Source organism: Lichenostomus cassidix, chromosome 5, assembly GCF_008360975.1.
Source record: "Lichenostomus cassidix isolate B80296 chromosome 5, HeHo_3.0, whole genome shotgun sequence".
Classification (NCBI taxonomy): domain Eukaryota; kingdom Metazoa; phylum Chordata; class Aves; order Passeriformes; family Meliphagidae; genus Lichenostomus; species Lichenostomus cassidix.
The window spans coordinates 33596766-33615835 of NC_139486.1; the positions used below are offsets into that span (position 1 = coordinate 33596766).

General features: G+C 44.1%; 1 protein-coding gene across 3 annotated transcripts in view; it reads left to right on the forward strand.

Moving 5' to 3' along the window:
• GALNT16 (polypeptide N-acetylgalactosaminyltransferase 16) overlaps positions 1-19070 on the forward strand; it is a 72623-nt gene that overhangs the window by 20743 nt on the left and 32810 nt on the right. For 2 of the 3 annotated variants that reach the window (XM_085062158.1, XM_085062159.1), the window contains exon 2: positions 16644-16819. In XM_085062158.1, the coding sequence (XP_084918284.1) occupies positions 16644-16819 (176 nt within the window). Of the gene's footprint in view, positions 1-7643; positions 7745-16643; positions 16820-19070 lie in introns of those variants that run through there. The other variant, XM_085062161.1, reaches the window with a different exon arrangement.

Genomic DNA, 19070 nt, shown 5'->3' on the forward strand with positions numbered 1-19070 from the left:
TCTGCTGCTGTGTTTATTATTTGTTTGCAGGAACCATACCAGGCAGTTACCCTCTGTGAACTGGCATACAGACATGGCTAATGTGCAGTCCAAATGCATCAGCAAGATAGGTGTGCAAAAATTGCTCCACTTTATGATGGACATACCTCACAAGGGTTTGATGGTGGGAGGCAATTTTCTATTGTTTAACTTCACTGGTTTTAATGAAGTGTGCTGCTAAGCTCTTCTGCTCCACCAACTTGGGGCATTGGTTGCTAAAGCATCAGCTTTCCAAAATTGCCCAAACATACCAAGTGTTTGACTCCTAAAAAACGATAAAAGAACTCTTCTAGCAAAAGGATACCTTTTTTTCTGCTTTTGGAAGGATTCTCCTGTGGGTATCCTTGATTCTGAACATGATTACAGTTAGTTATATTTGAGGAGTAAATAGCTGTCTTTTTCACATTTTTTGGAGTAGCCTGTGAACGACATGCTGACAAAAAAGCTGTTGACCAAGTTGTATGTTAATATGGCAGGCCTGGGAAACAGTCTTACGACAGTTGTTTTGACTTCTGTAGATCTCTACCAGATCCTGAGGTGAGCTCTAGCGTGAAGGAAAAGTTGGCTTTACATTATTTGTGCTGGTCTTGTAAGCTGCTTTTGGCTGATCCATTTAGGAGAGAAGCTGAAAGTGGATGCTCCTAACAATTTGATGGGTGTTCTGAGAAAAGCTCATCCCAAGATCTCTCCGAGAGGTAAGAAATGCAGTGGTGTGGTGCTGATCAGTGTGGGTAGGGAGCAACACTATGCTGGGTGCAGGCGTCAGGAATGGCTGTGGTGAATGAAGTGGGCAGAGCCCTGCAATTGCAGTGGGGCTGAGGCAGGAGCTGAGCATCTCCTCTCAGCACTCTGCTCCCAGGGAGGAGGCTCTGCCACATCCACGGCACACCGTGAGGTTTCCTTCTCACATAACTGGGAACTGGCTCTGTGTGTGCTGCGTAAGAACCTAGCTTAAAAAAAAACCAAAAGCAACAAAACAAGCTAAAAAGTACTGTGGCATTGCTATGGTAACAAACATCTAGGAATGCAGGCAGATCTCTGTATTAACTGTTGGCTTGGGCTTTGTAGCCTGTGCCCTGGTGTGCCCTGGTGGTTGCATATGCAGTCAGGAGACAGAAATGTTGCTGTAAAGGGAAACAGCAGCAGGTTTATGATACCTTGGGATCTTTCCAAATGTGAGACCTACTGCTCCCTCTGCTTGAGGCACGCTAGGAGCAGTTGCAGGCTGTTGGTGTCTGTCTGTCACTGTCTGTTCGCTACCCATCCAGGCAATGAGAGATTAGTGGCCAAATGCGTTTTGCAGCGCTGGAATATCCTGCAGTTTAAGAACAGCTTGGGTCTTTCATCAGACTTTTGAAGGGCTTAGACTAGTTGAAAGAAAACAGGTATCATTTGCAGCTTCCAACACCAAATTCAGTGGCAGGCCTGGGAGAAGGCAAAGGGGGTTCAGCTTTTTCCCTGGTGTGGTGCTTATTTGTGTGGGCAGTAGTTCTGGGTTTTGCTTTGTTTTCATTCTTGTTTTCCATTTTTGCACTGTTTTGGGCAGTGTTAAAATCCTACTGGGGGGAGGTACCAGTAGCAGAGCACATTGAGTTTCTGGCAGAGATGGAGCAGGTCTTTCCAAAGCACCCCTACAGCGTGGGGTTTCTTGGTAGCTCAAATAGCCATTTCCCTCTCCACAAGCATCTACCAGAAAATATGGCAGGACTGGGCAATAGATAAGGAGAAAAAGGGAAGAAACTTCCAGAATGGTAATTATGGAGGTGTAGGGGACCCTGCTATAATTATAAAGGCTGATGTTAGAAGAGGAAAAGACCTATCCTGAGAAGGCCTGGCTTTGAAGAGGAGAAAAGACCTCAAAATGACAAAGATGATGAGGGAACTGGACCATGGTGAGGAAATGCTGAGAGAGCTGAGCCTGCTTAGCCTCTAGAAGATATGACTGAGAGGGGACCTTTTCAGAATATGTAAATATCTTGAAGGGAGGGGGTCAGAGGATGGAGCCAGGCTCTGCTTGATGGTGCTGGGCAATAGGACAAGAGGCCATGGGCAGGAAATGATGCACCTAAACATGAGAAAGAACTTCTGTCCTCTGTGGGTGACCATCCACATGGAACAGAGAGGCTGTGGAGTCTCCCTCACTGGAGATATTCAAGAACCATCTGGACACAATCCTGTGGCATGTGCTCTGGGGTTACCCTGGTTGGGCAGGGAGGTTGGCCCAGATGACCCACTGTGGTCCCTTCCAACTTTACCTGTTCTGTGATTCTGTGAAAATACTGCCTCCTAAAAAAAAAAAACCAACCAAACAAAAAAACCCTCTTGTTTCCTACATCCCTCCCCAGGGATGATCCTGACAGCATCCTAGCATGTGTAAAGGAAGCTGCCTCTTGGAATACAAGGACTTCTCTAGCTTGGTGCTGCTCTGGCTCCCCTTGGGACCAAGTTGCAGGCCTGACTACTATTTCAGGCTTCAAATTTGGTAAAGCTACTGTGTGTGGGATTTCACTGGGTACTTGATCTGGACACTTTTGGCATACCACTTGTTTGTGTTCTAATTTGCACATGATTGCAGGGAAGCAGAGGAAGAACTCCAGGGAGCTCAGTCTCCTGCATGAGGTTGCATTGGCATGTAATGTGTAGTCATGCCAGCTAATGCTTTTAGTGGACATGGATGGTAGAAGTAGCTTTGTATTGACACTTATGATTCAGGATTGCCCTTTTTGCTGAGTTCCTAACTCTACAACCTTAAGTGTGCCTTTTGATATTGGCTTGGGGAGGAAGGGGTAAGAGAAAGAGCTGTAAGCTGTATGAGTTACAGCTGTATAAAGAGCTGTATGTGTTGACAGATCATGAAGAGTCCTTCACCAGTACATGTTGCTTAAACATCTATTAATTAGGGAGAAGTATTGAAGAATTCTGTCTTTGCAGTTGGCTGGATCATGAGCGGTCAGTGTTACTGGGCATGGGAGCTATTGTGCACATTCTGGCTGCAGAGACCTCACTGGTAGCTGCCTTTGTGCCAATCAAAAATAAGATTTGAACAGTTAAATCTGTTTTATTCAGAGCAAGGTGCTCTGCTAGAGAGTGTTACTCTTTATTGGCATTTGGGTGTGTTGCTGGTCTAACCACCTTCAGCACTGGCAGGGACGAACTGTCTGGAGTAGGGCATGCAGATGAATACCTTGCCTGGGTGCTGTTGGTCCACAGTTCTGGCATGGTCAGACTTGTTATACAGAATATTTTTTTACATTCAACCAGCTATGGTAAGAAATGCTCATTCTAGACTGTGATGCTGAATTACAAGCTAATTTCTCTTTCTCATTCACCTTTTGTAATCTAAAGAACAGGCCTCCTGCATCTTGTTCCCTGTCTATAACAATTCTTTCAAGTTTTGGGCAGTTGGTTTTCAGGGTTTGGAGGTTTTTTAAAGTTTATTTTGTGTTATCTTTGGTGCTTGCAACAACCGTTCTGCTTTTGTTTGTGTTGTTTTGTGTTTTTTTTTTTTTTAATCTACTTTGAACAAACTTGTCAGCACATTTCCTTTGTTCATGTTTGTTCATCTCCCATGTTCCTTTGTAAAGCCAGAAATGCTGAAACCCAACTAGAGCAAGCCAGAAATTTGAAGAATGTTGCAACTTTTTTTCTATTTGGGAGAAAATGAACTGTTTTACAGACTCCATATCTTGAACAAGCTTGTTTGCTTTTAACCTTTACATTACCACCACAACCTCCAGCTATAAATTTATACATTATTTGTTTTCTGGTAATGAAGGCCATTTACAACATAGTTAAAATGGTTTCTAAATATGAGTCATTTTCCAGAGCAAGTAAAGAGTTGTAAGAAAGGGAACTTTAGTGTGCTGAGCAGTTTAATTTTTCCAAAGGTCTGAAAGGTAGCAGGAAATTGGGTCTTCTGTGAGTGTTTGTTTCTCATGGTTTATATTTTTGTTGTGGCTAAAATCCTGCTGATGTCACTGGCAGTTTTACCACTGAATTTGACCATTTAATTTACAGTCACTCAGACTTTTACACTGTGTTCTTCTGAACACAGGCAAAGCCTATGTGCTTCATGCAGCTCTCTGTGGAGAGGAGAAAGCAGAGCTCACTGAGCAGTGTTCATCCTCATAAGCAACCCTGTGGGTTTTGTGGAGCTGTGACAGGACTGGATGTGTCTACATGTATTTTTCATTCATATTTAAGATGGCTGCTGAAGGCCTGGGCAAGGTTCTTTGGCTAGTGGCTTTTTGAAGCTGTGCTGTCTCTTTGGTGAAAGAGGTCCATGTGGTGAAAAAGGCACCTGCCCAGTGCTCCTGAGGCTGTGGGAGGTAGCAAGGCTGTAGTGTTGCCCAGGGTGGTGAATGGAGCAATCAATCCTTCTGGTTATACTCAGCTGTCATACTTTGGAAGAATTGTTAAAAAAGCATCCAATGGATCTTGAGAAGGGAAGACTGTGTCCTCTTGACAATATTGGCTGTACTCATACAACACTCCTCTGGGAAGCCAAAGGTTAGGATCACAGCCCCAGCTATCAGAAACAGACACCCGCATTTCTTGCTATGACCCATACATGAACTTTGAAAAGTGAAAACTTGCTCACAGAATGGAAACTGCTGAGCTGGTGACTGGGTTGTAAGCCAGCTGGGTGGCAGGGAGCAGGGGGTGGGTAGGGCAGGAGTGCAGTTTTTACAGTGAGAGGGAAGTGGGACGTGGTTGCCTGACTCCGGGAGATTTCTAAAAATTAAATTTGGGCAAAATTTCACTAGTTGAATATGTGGAGAAAAATGTCAGACATACCTTTTCATAAATGAACTCAAAACCAGCAGCTCGCAAAATCTGCCTGATCAAATTTAAGGTTAAGGCAGGCCAAAGGAAACAGCTATAGCCCAAGGGCTTCATAGTGGTGTTATTGCTGACCACAAAACATTCAAACATTACCTGATTTGAAAATCAAGTTCTGTGTCCTTTACCTTTTAAGTTTTGAATTTCTAGACATCCACCTTTTTCTTTTTTGCGACTGTGACAGCAAAAGTTCGTCCTATCCATAGAAAAGCTGTGAGTTCTCTTAAGAGCATAACACAGGAGTTGTATCTTTACAAGATGATCTTACAATGCAGAACTTTGAGCATTGTGTGTGCAGGATCAGATGATGCCCTTTTTGTTGGACAGGGATTGATTGAGTAATGGATTTTAAAGATGCTCACTATAATTGACTTTGTTTTCCTGCAGTTTGCACCTGCAGAATGAGACAAGGACCTATGTGAGGGGCTGCGGTACTTTGTGTATGAGCAGAGCTGTATTTCCATGAGCAGTGGTTGTGGCCATACCTGTCCTGACTGTATTTTTGTGATGCTTCAGTTGTTCTGCTCTTCCTGATGTGCCCAACTCTCTCCTGGTTGACAGTGATGAAGTGGCAGAGCCGAGAGGCTGTTGAGGAGGCCTGTATTATTAGTGTGATTGAAGTCTAGAATGGCAGAGGCCTGCATAGCGTAACACAGGTGTTTTTCATATTTGACAGACATATATGAGCCCATTGCATGATTGTTTGTTGGCATGCATCCTTGATTACATTTGCTGTTGGGGAGATGAATTTAATGCCTTTGCAAATGGAGACCCAAGCAGGAGCAGAGTGCAGCTCTGAGATTTTGTCAGTTCACATTGATTGCTGAGTCCTGGAACTGGAGCAATGTAGTCACTGAAAAATTAATCAATTAAAATGGAATATAATTTGGCTCCTAAACAAAATGGCAATGGCCTGATAGTCTCAAATCTTCATGGACAAATAGGCAGTGTGTTTTTCCACTATTAGAGAACAATGTTGCATGCCGCAGGGTTGAATGCCTGGCAGAGAAGATGTCTGAGTGAAGAAAGTCTTACACAAAAGGACTCATTTTTTTAATAAATCACGGATGTATATGCACCATCGCTATTGTCACTACAGAAGGAATGTCAGTACAGTCTTTGGGAGTAGAGCTTATGGCTTCAAACCTCCAAAATACAGATCTACATTGTGAGCTGAAGGTCATTCTTGAAATTCTCTAAGAAACCAGGTCATGATTCAGTGGCGACATGAGGAGCTATATTAAGTCACTCTGCTAAATGTCACTTTGGTTGTTGGTTTACAGATAATTTGCATTTTCATATTGGGCCTGTCTGACTCCCAACCAATATGTCCTGCCAAAAGCCTGTCTCTGTGATGTTAAAAAGTTAATGTGAGGAGGAGCTGTGTGTGGAGCACTGTGGTAAATTAACTTTACTGGTGTGGAGCATTGTGGTAAATTAACCTTACTCGTCAAGGTCCGGTCCTCCTCAGGTGTTATTTCCTGGGAAGACAAGGTCTGTGCAGGCTGTGGGTCAGCTTCCAGAAGCAGCATGGGACTGGGCCCAGCTGGCACAAAGGCAGGAAGGAGTGTGGCTCCTGAGGTCAGATTTCCACCCAGCTTGGTCTGCAGGATGTGCAGTGCTTCTCACCTGCCTGATGCAGCTACCTGTGACAGGTGTGACAGGATCAATGTGGTGATTAACATGGGGAGAGAGGAGAAAGTTGGTGCAGAATTGGATAATATTTAAAATCATGACTGTTTGAGCAAGACCTGCTGACAAAAACACATTAGGGAAAAAGCTTTCCTTTTTGGAAAGGAGAGATTCCCACCTCCTGCTGTGGGGCTGAGTTTGTCCTTGGTGGGAGTGTGAAATGTTCTGAAGTGCCCCTTGTCTTCCTGGCTCATCTGTGTATGTGCATGTGCACAGTATTTCTGTGGAGTGTGAATGTTGGCTAGTTTCAAAACTACACTATTTTATTCTTAATTTTCTAATCTCCATTTAAAGCTCCAACTCTTGAGGATGAATGATTAAAAAGGTACTTTAGCCTCCTTTCTCTAGCCTTAGCAAAAAGCCCTTACAGCATGATCTTGAAGGCAAAGAAAATGAGCCCCAAGCTTAATATAATTAAAGACTTTAATACTTTGGGTGAGTGGTGCCTGCTTCTCAGTGCTGGCTGACCTCTGTTCATCTCTTAGGCAACCAGTTCACTGCTTACTATGTTAGCAGCTTATGAGGCCTAAAGTTGCTTTCTCTTTTTCCGTGAAAATATCTGTGGCGGCATCTGTCACTCCAGACAGTTGTGATTCACTGGGAGGAAAGGACTGAATGTAGGTCACTCGAGTTCAGAGGGAATAGATTAGTACATCAGCACGGCAGGCACATACACATGTTGTGTCTGTGCAGACAGTGTAGGTGGGAGAGTGGGCAGAGAGAGATGCAGTTTATGATGATTTGTGTTGCAGTGGCTGATGATTTATGAAGACACAGACCACCCTCATTTGAACTGTCTTCTTGGCTTTTTGGGTGTTACCAGGTGACCATGGGGGCATTATCTTGATACAGAATGCTGTATGTCAGTCTGTCTTGATCCAGGTGCTATAAATCAGGGCTCAGGTAACACACAAGTGGCCACTGAGTATCTGACACTTAGAAGACAAATAACAAAACATCGTTCCTTTTTCTGCTTTGTTTTCCTAATTCAAAATCGCTGGGAAACCAGAAGCATTCTATGCATATCTAAATGTCTATGAAGATGGGAATGTTTTTCCAAAAGAAAAAGATGCATCTTCACACAGCAGCTTTTTTACTCTGAAGTATCTCAAGACACACTTTTACAAATTGTGTAGGTGTGGCCTTTAGCAGAGCAGTATTCCTACACAGAGTAAGTAACCTGAATGGCTTTGGCTGAGGAGATTTTCTGTGTGACACTAAACAGATGTCTGAATGCAGTCAGCTTCATGTCCATGTGACCATCTTCTCTGTGTGAAATCCTCATACCCAGAGGCACTGTGTCCCCAGCTACCCACTGGGATCTCTTTCTGACAGTGCTGCTGCTTTGGTGCGGGTGCCAGCATGAGCAGCCTAGTCCCTTAGGTATTCAAAGAGTGTACTGTCCTCTCTGTCTTCTCCCTGGCACCAGATGTTGTCATGGATATTTATGGATACAGGGAGGTGTGCTTGGAAAACAAGTGCTGTTTCAGGGAACAGCAACCCTACGAACCTCACAGTCCTCTCTTGTGTTGGTGGTACTCTGCAATTTTGAAGACCATCCACTCACTATTTTTCATGGGGTTTTCCACATTGTTTTTCTCCTGGAATGAATTACAAAAGGATAAAGGTTTCTGTAAGCAAAAGTGGCAGTGTTCATGTCACAACAAAGTTTGCCAAATAGGGAATAAATTACTTTAGTCAAGGGTATGAGATGAAGACTCAACAAACATAGAAACCAGATGTATGCAAATCTGGATGTGTGGGTGTTTATACAAAATCAATGTATGTAAATATCACAAATATATTAAAGCAAAAAATTGTGTTGTACATTTTCATAATAGACATCTGTGTGCATTAGACTTCAAACTGAGACAAGAAATGGGCCTTGGCAATTGCCTTACCTCATCTGAGGTCTGGATTTCTGTGGTTCTGAGCAGCCTCATTTCCTCCAAGCTGTTTGGAAGAGAGTGTCCTCAGGCATCTGTCTTTCAAGCCCTTTTGGTTTCCATTGCTTTGCTTTATTCAACACTCCTGAAAACAAAAGACCAGAAGGGTACCTCCAGTTATGGGCAGTGTCTTTCTGCCTCTGGGCAGTTGGGCCAGAACACTGTTTAGGGTCCAACCCTTGTTAGTTGCTGAAAGTCTATTCAGGACTGAATAGCTGGGTCTAAGATGGGCATACCTGGTAGAAGTAATCTCCTGCTATGTGTTTTGTCTATATATACCATATCTGCCTTGGCCAGCAGCAGAGCAGGATAAGCAGTAGTATTGTGCAACTGTGACATGAGAGGTTGTATAATAAATTCCAGCTTCTCAGGTTATCATTCTACAACGAATATACATCAGGGCTGTATTCAGAGGGGAGTCCAGCTTGGCAGGATTTATGCACTGATTGTTAATCTGCTTGGGCATGGAGTTGGTGCTGAAGCCAGTGGCTGCACTGGCTCACTTCCCCTTATGTGGAAGTAACTCGTTTGCCCACAGTGTGGTGCTGAGCTCTTGTAACGGGCATGGCAGCAAGTACCCCACACTCTTTGGGGCTGCTGTTTGCAAAATGAATGAGACTGATGTGTGTTGTCATGCTGGCGCTTGCACACTTGTGTTACTTTTGGCTGTCCTTCACTTGTCAACCCATGTTGCCTTGCATATATTTGAGACCTGGGCAAAGTGATTCAGACATGCTTCCTGGAAGCATCTCTTCCCCCCTATAGATGAGGACGTGCAGAATCTGGGTGAAATATTATGGGAAGGGTGCTTCTGCACAGATACAGTGAAGAGATGGCTAAAGTGGGATCGTTAGGCAGAGGCCACATGGCTGCCTCAGAAGCAAGACTGTGAGTATTTACACATGAAAGCAAGGAGTTGGGAGTGTGATAGGACAGACACCACCTTTTTGTGTACTGAGAAGTTGGATGAGGGTATCAGACAACCACGCCTCATGATAGAGGCAGTAATTTAATTACTTGAGGGTTTGTTTTTGTTTTTTTTTTCTTTTGCTGCTCCCTCTGTAAACTACCCATACTGTTTTGCTTTCTTCTGTTGCTTTCTTTCCTAAAACTGCCCAAAAGACCAGCTGTCAGACTATGGCAAGTCTGCTTGAAAGTTAGTGACCAAGCTTTGTCCATCAGCACACTGTTGTGTCCTGTAAGTCAGCAACATCTTGTTTCTAAACCTGTCACACCAACAACCCATGTCTGCTTATGACAGACATCATAGTAGCGTATGATGTTCGTCTAATCCATGCTGTAGGAAATAACATGGAATACATTGTGCCATCTTTTTTGTCCCTTGGAGGAGGCTCTGAAAGTGGCATCCAAAAATTGATAGTTGTGGGAAGAACATTGCTGTGGAAACCTAACACAGAAATGTAGTTGTTTCTCCTTTCTTACCATGTATGGAATTTCCACCTTTACAGGCCAGATTCTTGAGGACACTTTCCTTGTCAGCAACTCAATGCCTGGCAAAACTGTGAGGGAAGAAAAGAAGAACAAAATAGAAAATATTTGGTGGAATGGCATAACTTTCTAGTCATGAGGCAGGCATAGAGAGAAAGGGCTTCTCAGGGCAAAACCAGAAGAGAGTAGAGGTGCAAGTCTTGCAGTTGACAGGGAATTGCCTCTGCATGTACAGAAGGTACTAAATGCCCAGAGACTATGGAAAAGAGCAGGGTGGTGGAGAGGAACTTTGGGCAAGCATCGGTACTGGAAAGCAAGCCCCAGCAGGCAACCTCTGTTTCTTACTTTCACCATCCTGTGGCAGCTATAGCTCTGCCACAGGGCCTGGAGAAGCCCTGGGAGCTGGTGAGCATGGGTTCTTCTCAGAGGACATTGGAAATAGATCCTGCTGGGTGTCTGCTGCTGGAGCTGACAGCAGGCCTCAGGATTGCCCAGTGTTCATGGCAGGAGAAATCCTTTTGTGACCAATTAGGTGATGAGCTGATCAAGTTGCTTTGCTGTTTCCATTGTGCTACTCCAGTTTGTGCAAGCTACAAGTGAAACATTCAAATTGGTCTCTCAGCTCTGCTGTCAGCACTTGCACTTCTAGAAGAACAGTGATGGTTCTATTTAACTGTGGTAATTTTTATTAAAATTTCATAGTGGAAGTTCCATAAGTGCATGGTTCCCAAACCACATTTAAAATGCTTTACACAGTTTAACAAAGCATGAATAAAACAGGTCTTGTGCTGTCAGGCACAGTCTTTTGTCTCTGAGGACTATGAGCAGTTTTTTTGAGAAGTGTACAGACTATTTCATGAGACATAACAAAAACTATGTACACACTGGGATTCCTAGTCCCAACTGGAAATGGAGCACACCCTCTAAAACAAATGCTTTTGGCAACAGGCGTTTAGCTCACATGATCTTGCAGGTTCAGCCCATAGAGAGTAGCTTGCTCCCTTGGAATTTCTGGGGATTTGCTACAGCTCCCTGTCCTACCCTGCCTGTGATCTGTGCCGTTCATAGCCCATCCATGTGCCAGTGTATGGCTTACAGGTCTGAGCAGCACCTGTCTCTTTAGCATCCCCAAGCACTATTCTGCTTCCCAGCAACTCACTGCTCATGGTGGTGCTGTGCTGTCTTGTCCTCTCTGGGACTTGTCTTCAGGTCACTGGGACAGTGTATGGAGCGTGTGGAGTGAGCCCACACAGAAATGTCACCCCATGCAGGCGCCAGTGGGGTTTGTAGAGGTGACTTGGCTCTGACCTTTGCTCTGAGGGATGAGGATTTGTACAGCCAGCAAGTTTCTATCTCAGTTTGATGGGTTGAAATTGGCATTAAACCAGTTCAGAGGAGAGAAATCTGGTGGGGGGAGTTGGTCATGCAGAGCTGGTGGGAGGGAGGTGCTGGCTGGGTTGGGAGTCACACAAGTGACAGTGTGTGAGGCTGTGGCAGTGGGGTAAATTGAAGGGGGGCCTCAAGAGGGAAGAAGGTTTGGTGAAGTTATTACTCCCTGGCTAGCTCTGTGTCCATATTGGTCAATTAGACCTTCCTGGTCAGTTGGGTCTTCCTCAAAAAGACACTTATTGGGAATGGCTTGGAATTGATGCTTTTCACTTATGGGGTTTGACAGAGCTGAGGCAATTGTGAAAATGAGCTTAAAACAAAGGAAAAGCATGGCATCCCCTGCTCCATTTGTTGTACTGGCACTAGACACCTGTTCTTACAGCAAGAGCTGCAAAGTATACGTCCTCTCACATAAAACTGGTGTGGGACTAATTTCACAGTAATTGTAAAATGATTAATTGCACTTACCTTTGAGAGTTTTACATACCTTACTCTAATTAAGTAATGATTCCTCATGACCCCTGGAGTATGGTTATTCTTTTTGAATTTGGCCAAGCCTGCTGTTAAAAAAAAAAAGCATCTTGGGACCCTGAATTCCCCAGCTATGGTTTTAGTGGCTGTTAGCACGATGTGGAGCTGGTGTGCTTGTGTCTGATGGCAGACTGTGACAATGCACAGAGATGAATGGCACTGTCTGTATTATAGTCTTGCTGTTTCACAAGGAATCAGGCCTAGAGGAATATCCGTGTTAGTCGAGAAATGAGGCTCTCAAGTTTTCACAGACATGCATGGCATTAATTCCTTTCCCTTAATCCCTCTCTTACAAAGTTAATTTTGCTATTTAAATAGTTTCTGGTCTCTTGAACCATATCAAAACACAAATAAGAACATACTTTCAACAGCAGAAGAGCATCTGGGTCCATTATGTCACTGAGAGGGAAAAGCATATGTGAAAATGAGAAATGGTGAAATAAGATTAGAAGGTTTATAGTATTTCCTGAAATTTTGATATGTGAATTTTTTTTGGAGATCTCAACAATGGTTGGGACAAATCTTAATTTGTGCAAACTGTTTGCTAATCCCTAGTCTAGACACTCACATTTCCAATGCCTATTCATCTTTATTTCTGCTTTCATGTACCACTTTTTTTTTTCTTTTAATCTATCAGAGAGCATCAGTCATAAGGAACTGGGCTCTTCTTCTCTAACTTGCACTTGTAGTTCCGGCCCCAAGCATGGGGATACAGGGTGTGTAACTACATAAGGGACTTAGGGATATGAACTGTCCTGTTGGGATGGTAAAAGTCTTGACTCTGCACTCGGCTGTACATACTGTGCCTTTAATATACCAAAGCTAATTCTGCTTATATTGACTTCTTCCTGAAGTGAGAGGTGCTAATGTGAAGAGACAAGAAAGAGGGGGGTAGACATTAGTCTGGCCTTCTCACAGCCTTTGGCAGGGTTTCACAGAGAACCTGTACTGTTCCTGTCAAGTATCATTTGACTCCACAGTGATAAACGTCCTGTAGTCCAACATCATGTTCTAGGAAAATAATCTGATAAAGTAAGTCCGTCCTTAAAGATAAGCTTTATATTCACTTTGTCAGGCTAGTTCATAGCTGTCTAGGCTCCACTCAGGACTGTGTTTACTCTGCTTTTTTAATCTGACTTTGCTGTCGCGTGCTTTGTAATGAGCTGTAATGTCTCAGGCTTTTCTGAGGAGTTGCTGCTGTGCTGTCTCTACCATATTTTGTATCAGCATGGGCCTGGTGAACTGTAAAGGTCTGCAGTATCCTTATTGAATTGCATTTACTGTTTTCAGATGTTTTTCCCATGTGTTGAGATAATTTTGAATTCTAACGCTGTTACCCTATGTTCCTTGAGATTTTTTCTGGATTTCCTATGGATTTGATAAACATACTGTGTCTGAATATCTGAAGTATTTATGAAAATACTGAATAGTGATGGATCCAGAACAAACCCCTAAGACCTGCTCTTGCCATAGCCCCTCTGCTCTGACAGTGAACAGCTAATAATTCTGCTCCAGCAGCAGCTTTCTAACCAGTTTCACCCATTCTGCAGTTGCTTCACCCTGACTATTATTTCTCTAGCTTGCTAATGACAACATCTTAACAGCCCCTACCAAAAACATTATCAAAGTCATGATGTATCTATCTCCTGCTTCTCCATACCCTTGAGCCTGAGTACTCCATCACAGAAGAAAATTAGATTGGTCTGACATGATTCAGTCTTGACAAATCTCAGTTAGCTCCTATTTATTACCTTGTTATCTTCTTGGTGCTCATAGATGGATGTTTGGTTACTTGTTGATTATCTATTGATTAGCTGCCTTTCTGGAAGCTGAAGCCAGGCTCTCCTAGCTGTCATCCTCTGAATCCTCTGTTTTCCCTGGCTGAAGAGAGCACAAAGAGATACTGTCTGAGATAAAACTGCAAGTGGGACTTAACTCTTAACTGACAATCAATTCGCATCGCTCTTCATCACTTTTTGAAGTATAAGTAATGTGAGAACCGTGATATCTAGGGGAATTACCCCTGTTAGTTCAAGTCTAAACATGTCATGGCCTTGAGGGCAATAAAGGGCCTTCTTGTCCCTGCCCACTCCCCAGGACTCTCCCCTCCCTTCCCATGGCCAGGACCCCACAGTCTCACAGCCGCTGCCCCAGTGATACTGCAGCAGGGCTGGTCTCCAGCTCCCAGTAGCTTTGCCTTGACCAGCCATGGCCCTGCCAATGTGGGTGCCCATCCCGTCCTGTCCCCAGAGAGGTGCCCAATTCCCAGGGCTGGGGCTGCCTGTGTACCCCCACCTGGTGCTCAACTTCTGGCTGGGGTGTAGGATGGTTCGTGGCTGCCAGACTCTGCTCCCACAAGGGAGCCCCCAGCCCTTGTGCTGTGCTGAGAAAAACGTCTCCTGAAGGTTTGTTGTCATTTCCAGCATTTTCTGGTATGTTCCTGGCAACAGAAACCAAGAACAGCTGTTGCTTTTGCAGGACTTGGGGAAGCAAGAGATAAGGAGGAAAGGGCAAGTGAATGACAGCAAAATATTTGAAGGTATGTGATAAACTGGGCTTTTGCTGCCAATCAGCATTGTTTTCTCGGTCAAAAAGAAAAAGAGAAATGAAAGCTAAGTTTGACAGAACTCCTTGTATGATTTAAGGAAAGAAAAGATTTCACTTTTTAGAGGTATGAAAGTAAGTATTTTCTCATCATACCGAAAATAAAATTTCAAGGAAGATTCTAGGCAGCAGGCTGTGAAACCAGCCATAAAAGTAGCCAAGATGTTCCAGTAACCCAGCACCATGCCCAGGCAATGTGGTGGTGGTGGCTGCAAGGGGCAGAGAGGATGGTGGCAGTGTCCCTGGAGAAGGGGTGTCAGAGCAGGGCACTCTGCCTGGAGAAGTGGAGCAGAGGCAGACTCACGCACTGGAGTGTGCCTATGAGTGTCCTACACCAGGGCAAATCCATAAACATCAGCTTGGTTGTGCAGTGGCTGAAGGAATTTCTTTGTGTTGAAAATAGTAGCACTTTTTTTCTCCCATGAAAAGACATTTCCCTCATTCTTGTATGCTGAGAAAGGGAAATCTGAGCATCAGGCTGACCTTGGCTGTACTAGGCATAATTTTATGGGCCCTTCATTTTTTTTTCTGACTTAATTAATCTTCTCTCCAAATGGAATAGTCCTAACCTTTAATTTCTCTTCATCCTCCAGTAGCTTCCTTCCAGATATAGGCTTGACAAAGCTTGTGCTCTGGCTGTGGCTGCTGAGCTGTCACTGATTTCATATAACTGCTCACGATGGTTTCAGTTTTCTCTGTCCCATTTGCAGTGCACTCAATTTGCTACATTTCCCATCTTGGCAGACCGAGTGCAGGGTTTCATTTGAGCTGTCCACGGGGATGCTCAGATCTGTAGCCTGAGTGGTCACGGTTCATTTGAAATCCATCAATGTACATGAGTAGTTCAATTTATCTTTTCTAATGTTTATTGTCTTGCACTTCTCTATGCTGAAATTCATTTGCCATCATGTTGTCTGACTGTCTGGTTTTCCTAGAGCTGTCTGCACTGCAGAGTAGCCCTTGTCAGAGAAAGGTACAGAGATGAATGTCCTTCTGAGCGCTCTCCTGCTTACGGAATTTGCCGTGGTGCTGGGTCTCTTGGAATTCTTTCCCAACCCACTAGGATGGCTCAACCAACATGCTAAGTGATACTGGGGATCATTCTCTGATCTCTTGGGCTCTATAATTCCTAAAAGGAGCCCTTTAGCAGAGGGAGAAAGAAACATGATCAAGCCTAGTATTAGAGGGTATCCAAGCTATTTTACATGGAAGGATCTCAAGATCTGAGGATTATCTAGTGCATTGAATGAGATGTGTATGTGCCAGTATCTGTCTCTTGCAGTAGTTCTAGGGTGCTTTAGCACTCCCTTGCCAAGATGGGAGTATTTTGTCTTCTTCATGATTTGGTCTATCAAACAACTATCACAGACAATTTGTTAAACTACTTTTATTGTAGAAACAATATTGATTGCTTTATAAGCTGATACTTTGTATGTTGTTTCCAACCAGAATCACGTACCTAAGAGTTCAGCATGGGCCAGAGCTGTGCCTGTCCTCCCTCCTGATCACCCCATTAAATGGTTTTCAGGCACTGGTATTGTACTGACTCTGTGGCTTAGGAAAGCTAGAAGAAAACTGGGAGAGGGATGGCCTAGGTCTTTTAACTCTTGTGGGATACTGGAGACACTCATCTGCAGCTTTCAGCTGTATCAGGGACATCTGTGAGATGGGGCAAATCTGAGTAAGGCACAGCAGGAAACCTGTTAAATCAGCTGCCTGGGTGTTTGTATGCTGTAATGATTGTTGGAAGGCTGAAACTGCTTTCTTCAAAATACTGTGTTTCAGCCACCTTGGCTGGAGGCTGTTCTCAGACATTCATTGCCTGGAAGGATTTCCAAATGCCTGCAGTCTCACACATTCTGTGTAACAAGCGCTAAAGGGAATTTGGCTCTGCCTGTGCTATCAGGAACAGCAGCTTTCATCCCAAGCTCAGTCAGTAAGAATAGCAAATCCTGCAATTTTCCTTGGAGATGGCAGTTTTAACACCCTATCTGTGAGGATTTCCTGCTTTCCTTTCCAAGCTCTTGCCTGTCCTGCCTTCCCCCCAACCTGAGCAACTTCCAGATGTGTGGCAGTGTCTGAACTTATTCCCTCTGTCTAAACATGGGCTGGCTGCTCTGCCTGACGCTCTTGATCTTGTCTCTGCTCTAGATGACGAGGGCTCCCCAAGGAGAGAAGAACAGCCGTCGGGGTTTTGACGAAAAGGCTTACTTGTCCTCCAAGGTGCTGAAGGCTGGAGAAGACCCCTACCGCCAGCACGCTTTTAACCAGCTGGAGAGTGACAAACTCAGCAGTGATCGCCCCATTCGGGACACCAGGCACTACAGGTACCCTGCAGCCCCTGCTCCAAGCCACAGCTGCTGCTTGGTGTGGGGAGTCCACTGCCCTCCTGTGTTGGTCTGCAATGTTGGTAAAGGATATTTTGGGTTTTTCTTTGCCAGCTATGGTCCACTACTTCACTGAATTTCATGGTTCATCTGGAAAGGTCTCAGATGGTCAGAGAACTCTGACTAATTCAGCCTCAGCTTGTGACTTTTCTAGTATCTCCTTTTCCAGGTCCAAGCATCATCTTGTTTTAGCACAACCCTCCACTGCAGCTCAAATTGCATATCAGACAGTTGTTTTTTGCCCAGCTGCTCCCACACTCAGGGCTTCCCTCAGCATCCCTCTGTCCTGGCTGCAAAGCGAACCTTTGTTGCTGCCTTGCTTTGCTCTGGTGTTTCTCACCTGCTGTGCCCTGGCTGTGTGAAGCTGGTTTGGTGCTTCTTTCCAGCCTCAGCATCACTGCTTGGATGAGGGCTGCTGGCATAGAAATGAAACTAATGTGCAAATACAGTATTTCTTGGCTTGAAAAGTACTTACTGTTCTGTCCTTTTTTCACTGGGGGTCAATTTATTCTGCTGAAAAATCTCATCCTTAAATTGCTAATAGTGCTCAGATAACTATTTTGTAGTTTCTGGAGTACAAAAAGGTAATGCTGGGTCTTGAAAACTGTAGCTTTGATAGTAATAGGATAGTGTACAGTAGTCTACTTCTGTCCTAGACTCTACCTAGAACCTACCTGTGGTTGCAAAGCAGCATTTCACAGCTTTTGGGAGCAGGAAACCAGGCATCTAACTTGACTGAAACTGTGAAAGGGATGCCAGGAGACACAGAGCTGTGTGAGCCTGCCAGCACTGACAGCCATCAGAGTGCTTTGTGAAGGCAAACAGTTGGGACCTTGGTTATGAGATCCAAGTCTTGTGCTCCTATTCTCCAGCATAGTATTTGGGATTGGCTTCCTAGTGACCCGGAGGCAGTGGTGCCATGTCCTATGTTACCGACAAGTCTCCCTGCCGTGCAGAATTGCTGTTTTCTGTTAATCTGCTGTCATGTCCTGGCCTAAAACCAACTCACTTCAAAGGTGAATTATTGTTTATTTTGATCTATGAAAGCATGCAGAGCATGCCATTTGTGCACTTCAGTCAGAAGAGCAACATATATGTGATTCCCTACAAATGTATGGCCATTTCAGACCCAGCTTTGCCAGGATTCCCTTGAGCAATGGCGAGTCCAAAGTAGTGTATAGTCAGAACAAATAAACCTATTTCCATGTTTCTCCCCTTTAAAGGGTGGCAATTTGGGAATGAGCGATCTGCGTTTGAGTATCTTATGTTGTATCAATATTGGAATAGTTGCTGGGCTGGCAGCTTAGGATGAGGATTTATTTCAGCTGATTCAAGTTAGATTGTGGACATGACTCTTTGTTTGTCTGTAGGTCACTAACATACCAATTTTTCTTCAGGCACCCAAGCAGAGCGTGGACATACTTGTCTCCACATCCTACAAGCTCCTTCTGACTTAGCACGTAGCTGTTTCTTTGATCCAAAGCAAAGAAAGGGTCATCTTTCAAGCATGGACCTTGTCCTTGTTCTCTGTGATGCTGTAGTAATGCTGAAATATTGGGAAGACTTCCCCAAATAACACATACACCAGCCTCTTTTGCTTTTCCTGATTCCTTAATACATTTTGTATGCATTACATCATGGAGTTATTTTGAAATAATATTAAATATGGTCTGTCTCATGTCTGGTCTCATGTTTTCCACTTTATTCTTTATCAAGGTTTCTTTGTATGAAAATTGTTGTATGAAGCTGCTGTCCCCTTAATAAAACATTGCAATGAAAAAGTCATAAACCTCTAGGATGGGAAGTGATGATAAAAACAGTAGCAGTTTAGCAATAATCATAAAAGAATAGTAAGTAAATATGGAGGTACAAGTAGTGTGTCTAAGAAGTGAATTGTATTCCCTCTCAGGATGGAGGTTCAGTCTTTGCGAAGCCTTGAGTTGTTAAAGGTAGGTGTGGGTTCTGCATCAGACAGCGAATTAGAGCAGACTGAGTGCAGTTTGATGCTGTCTGGAAGTAAAGAAGGCAGACAGTTTGGAGGAGCAGGTCAGCCCAAATCTGCCATGCTTAGCATCTGCCAGAATTGGATTCAGGATTCACATCTGTGAGTTGTTCCCCTCACAGAAACTTTGTTCTCCACAGGGAGAAGCAGCCTAGAGCAAGTTAATCCTTGGTTCTGAGTGTGAGAATG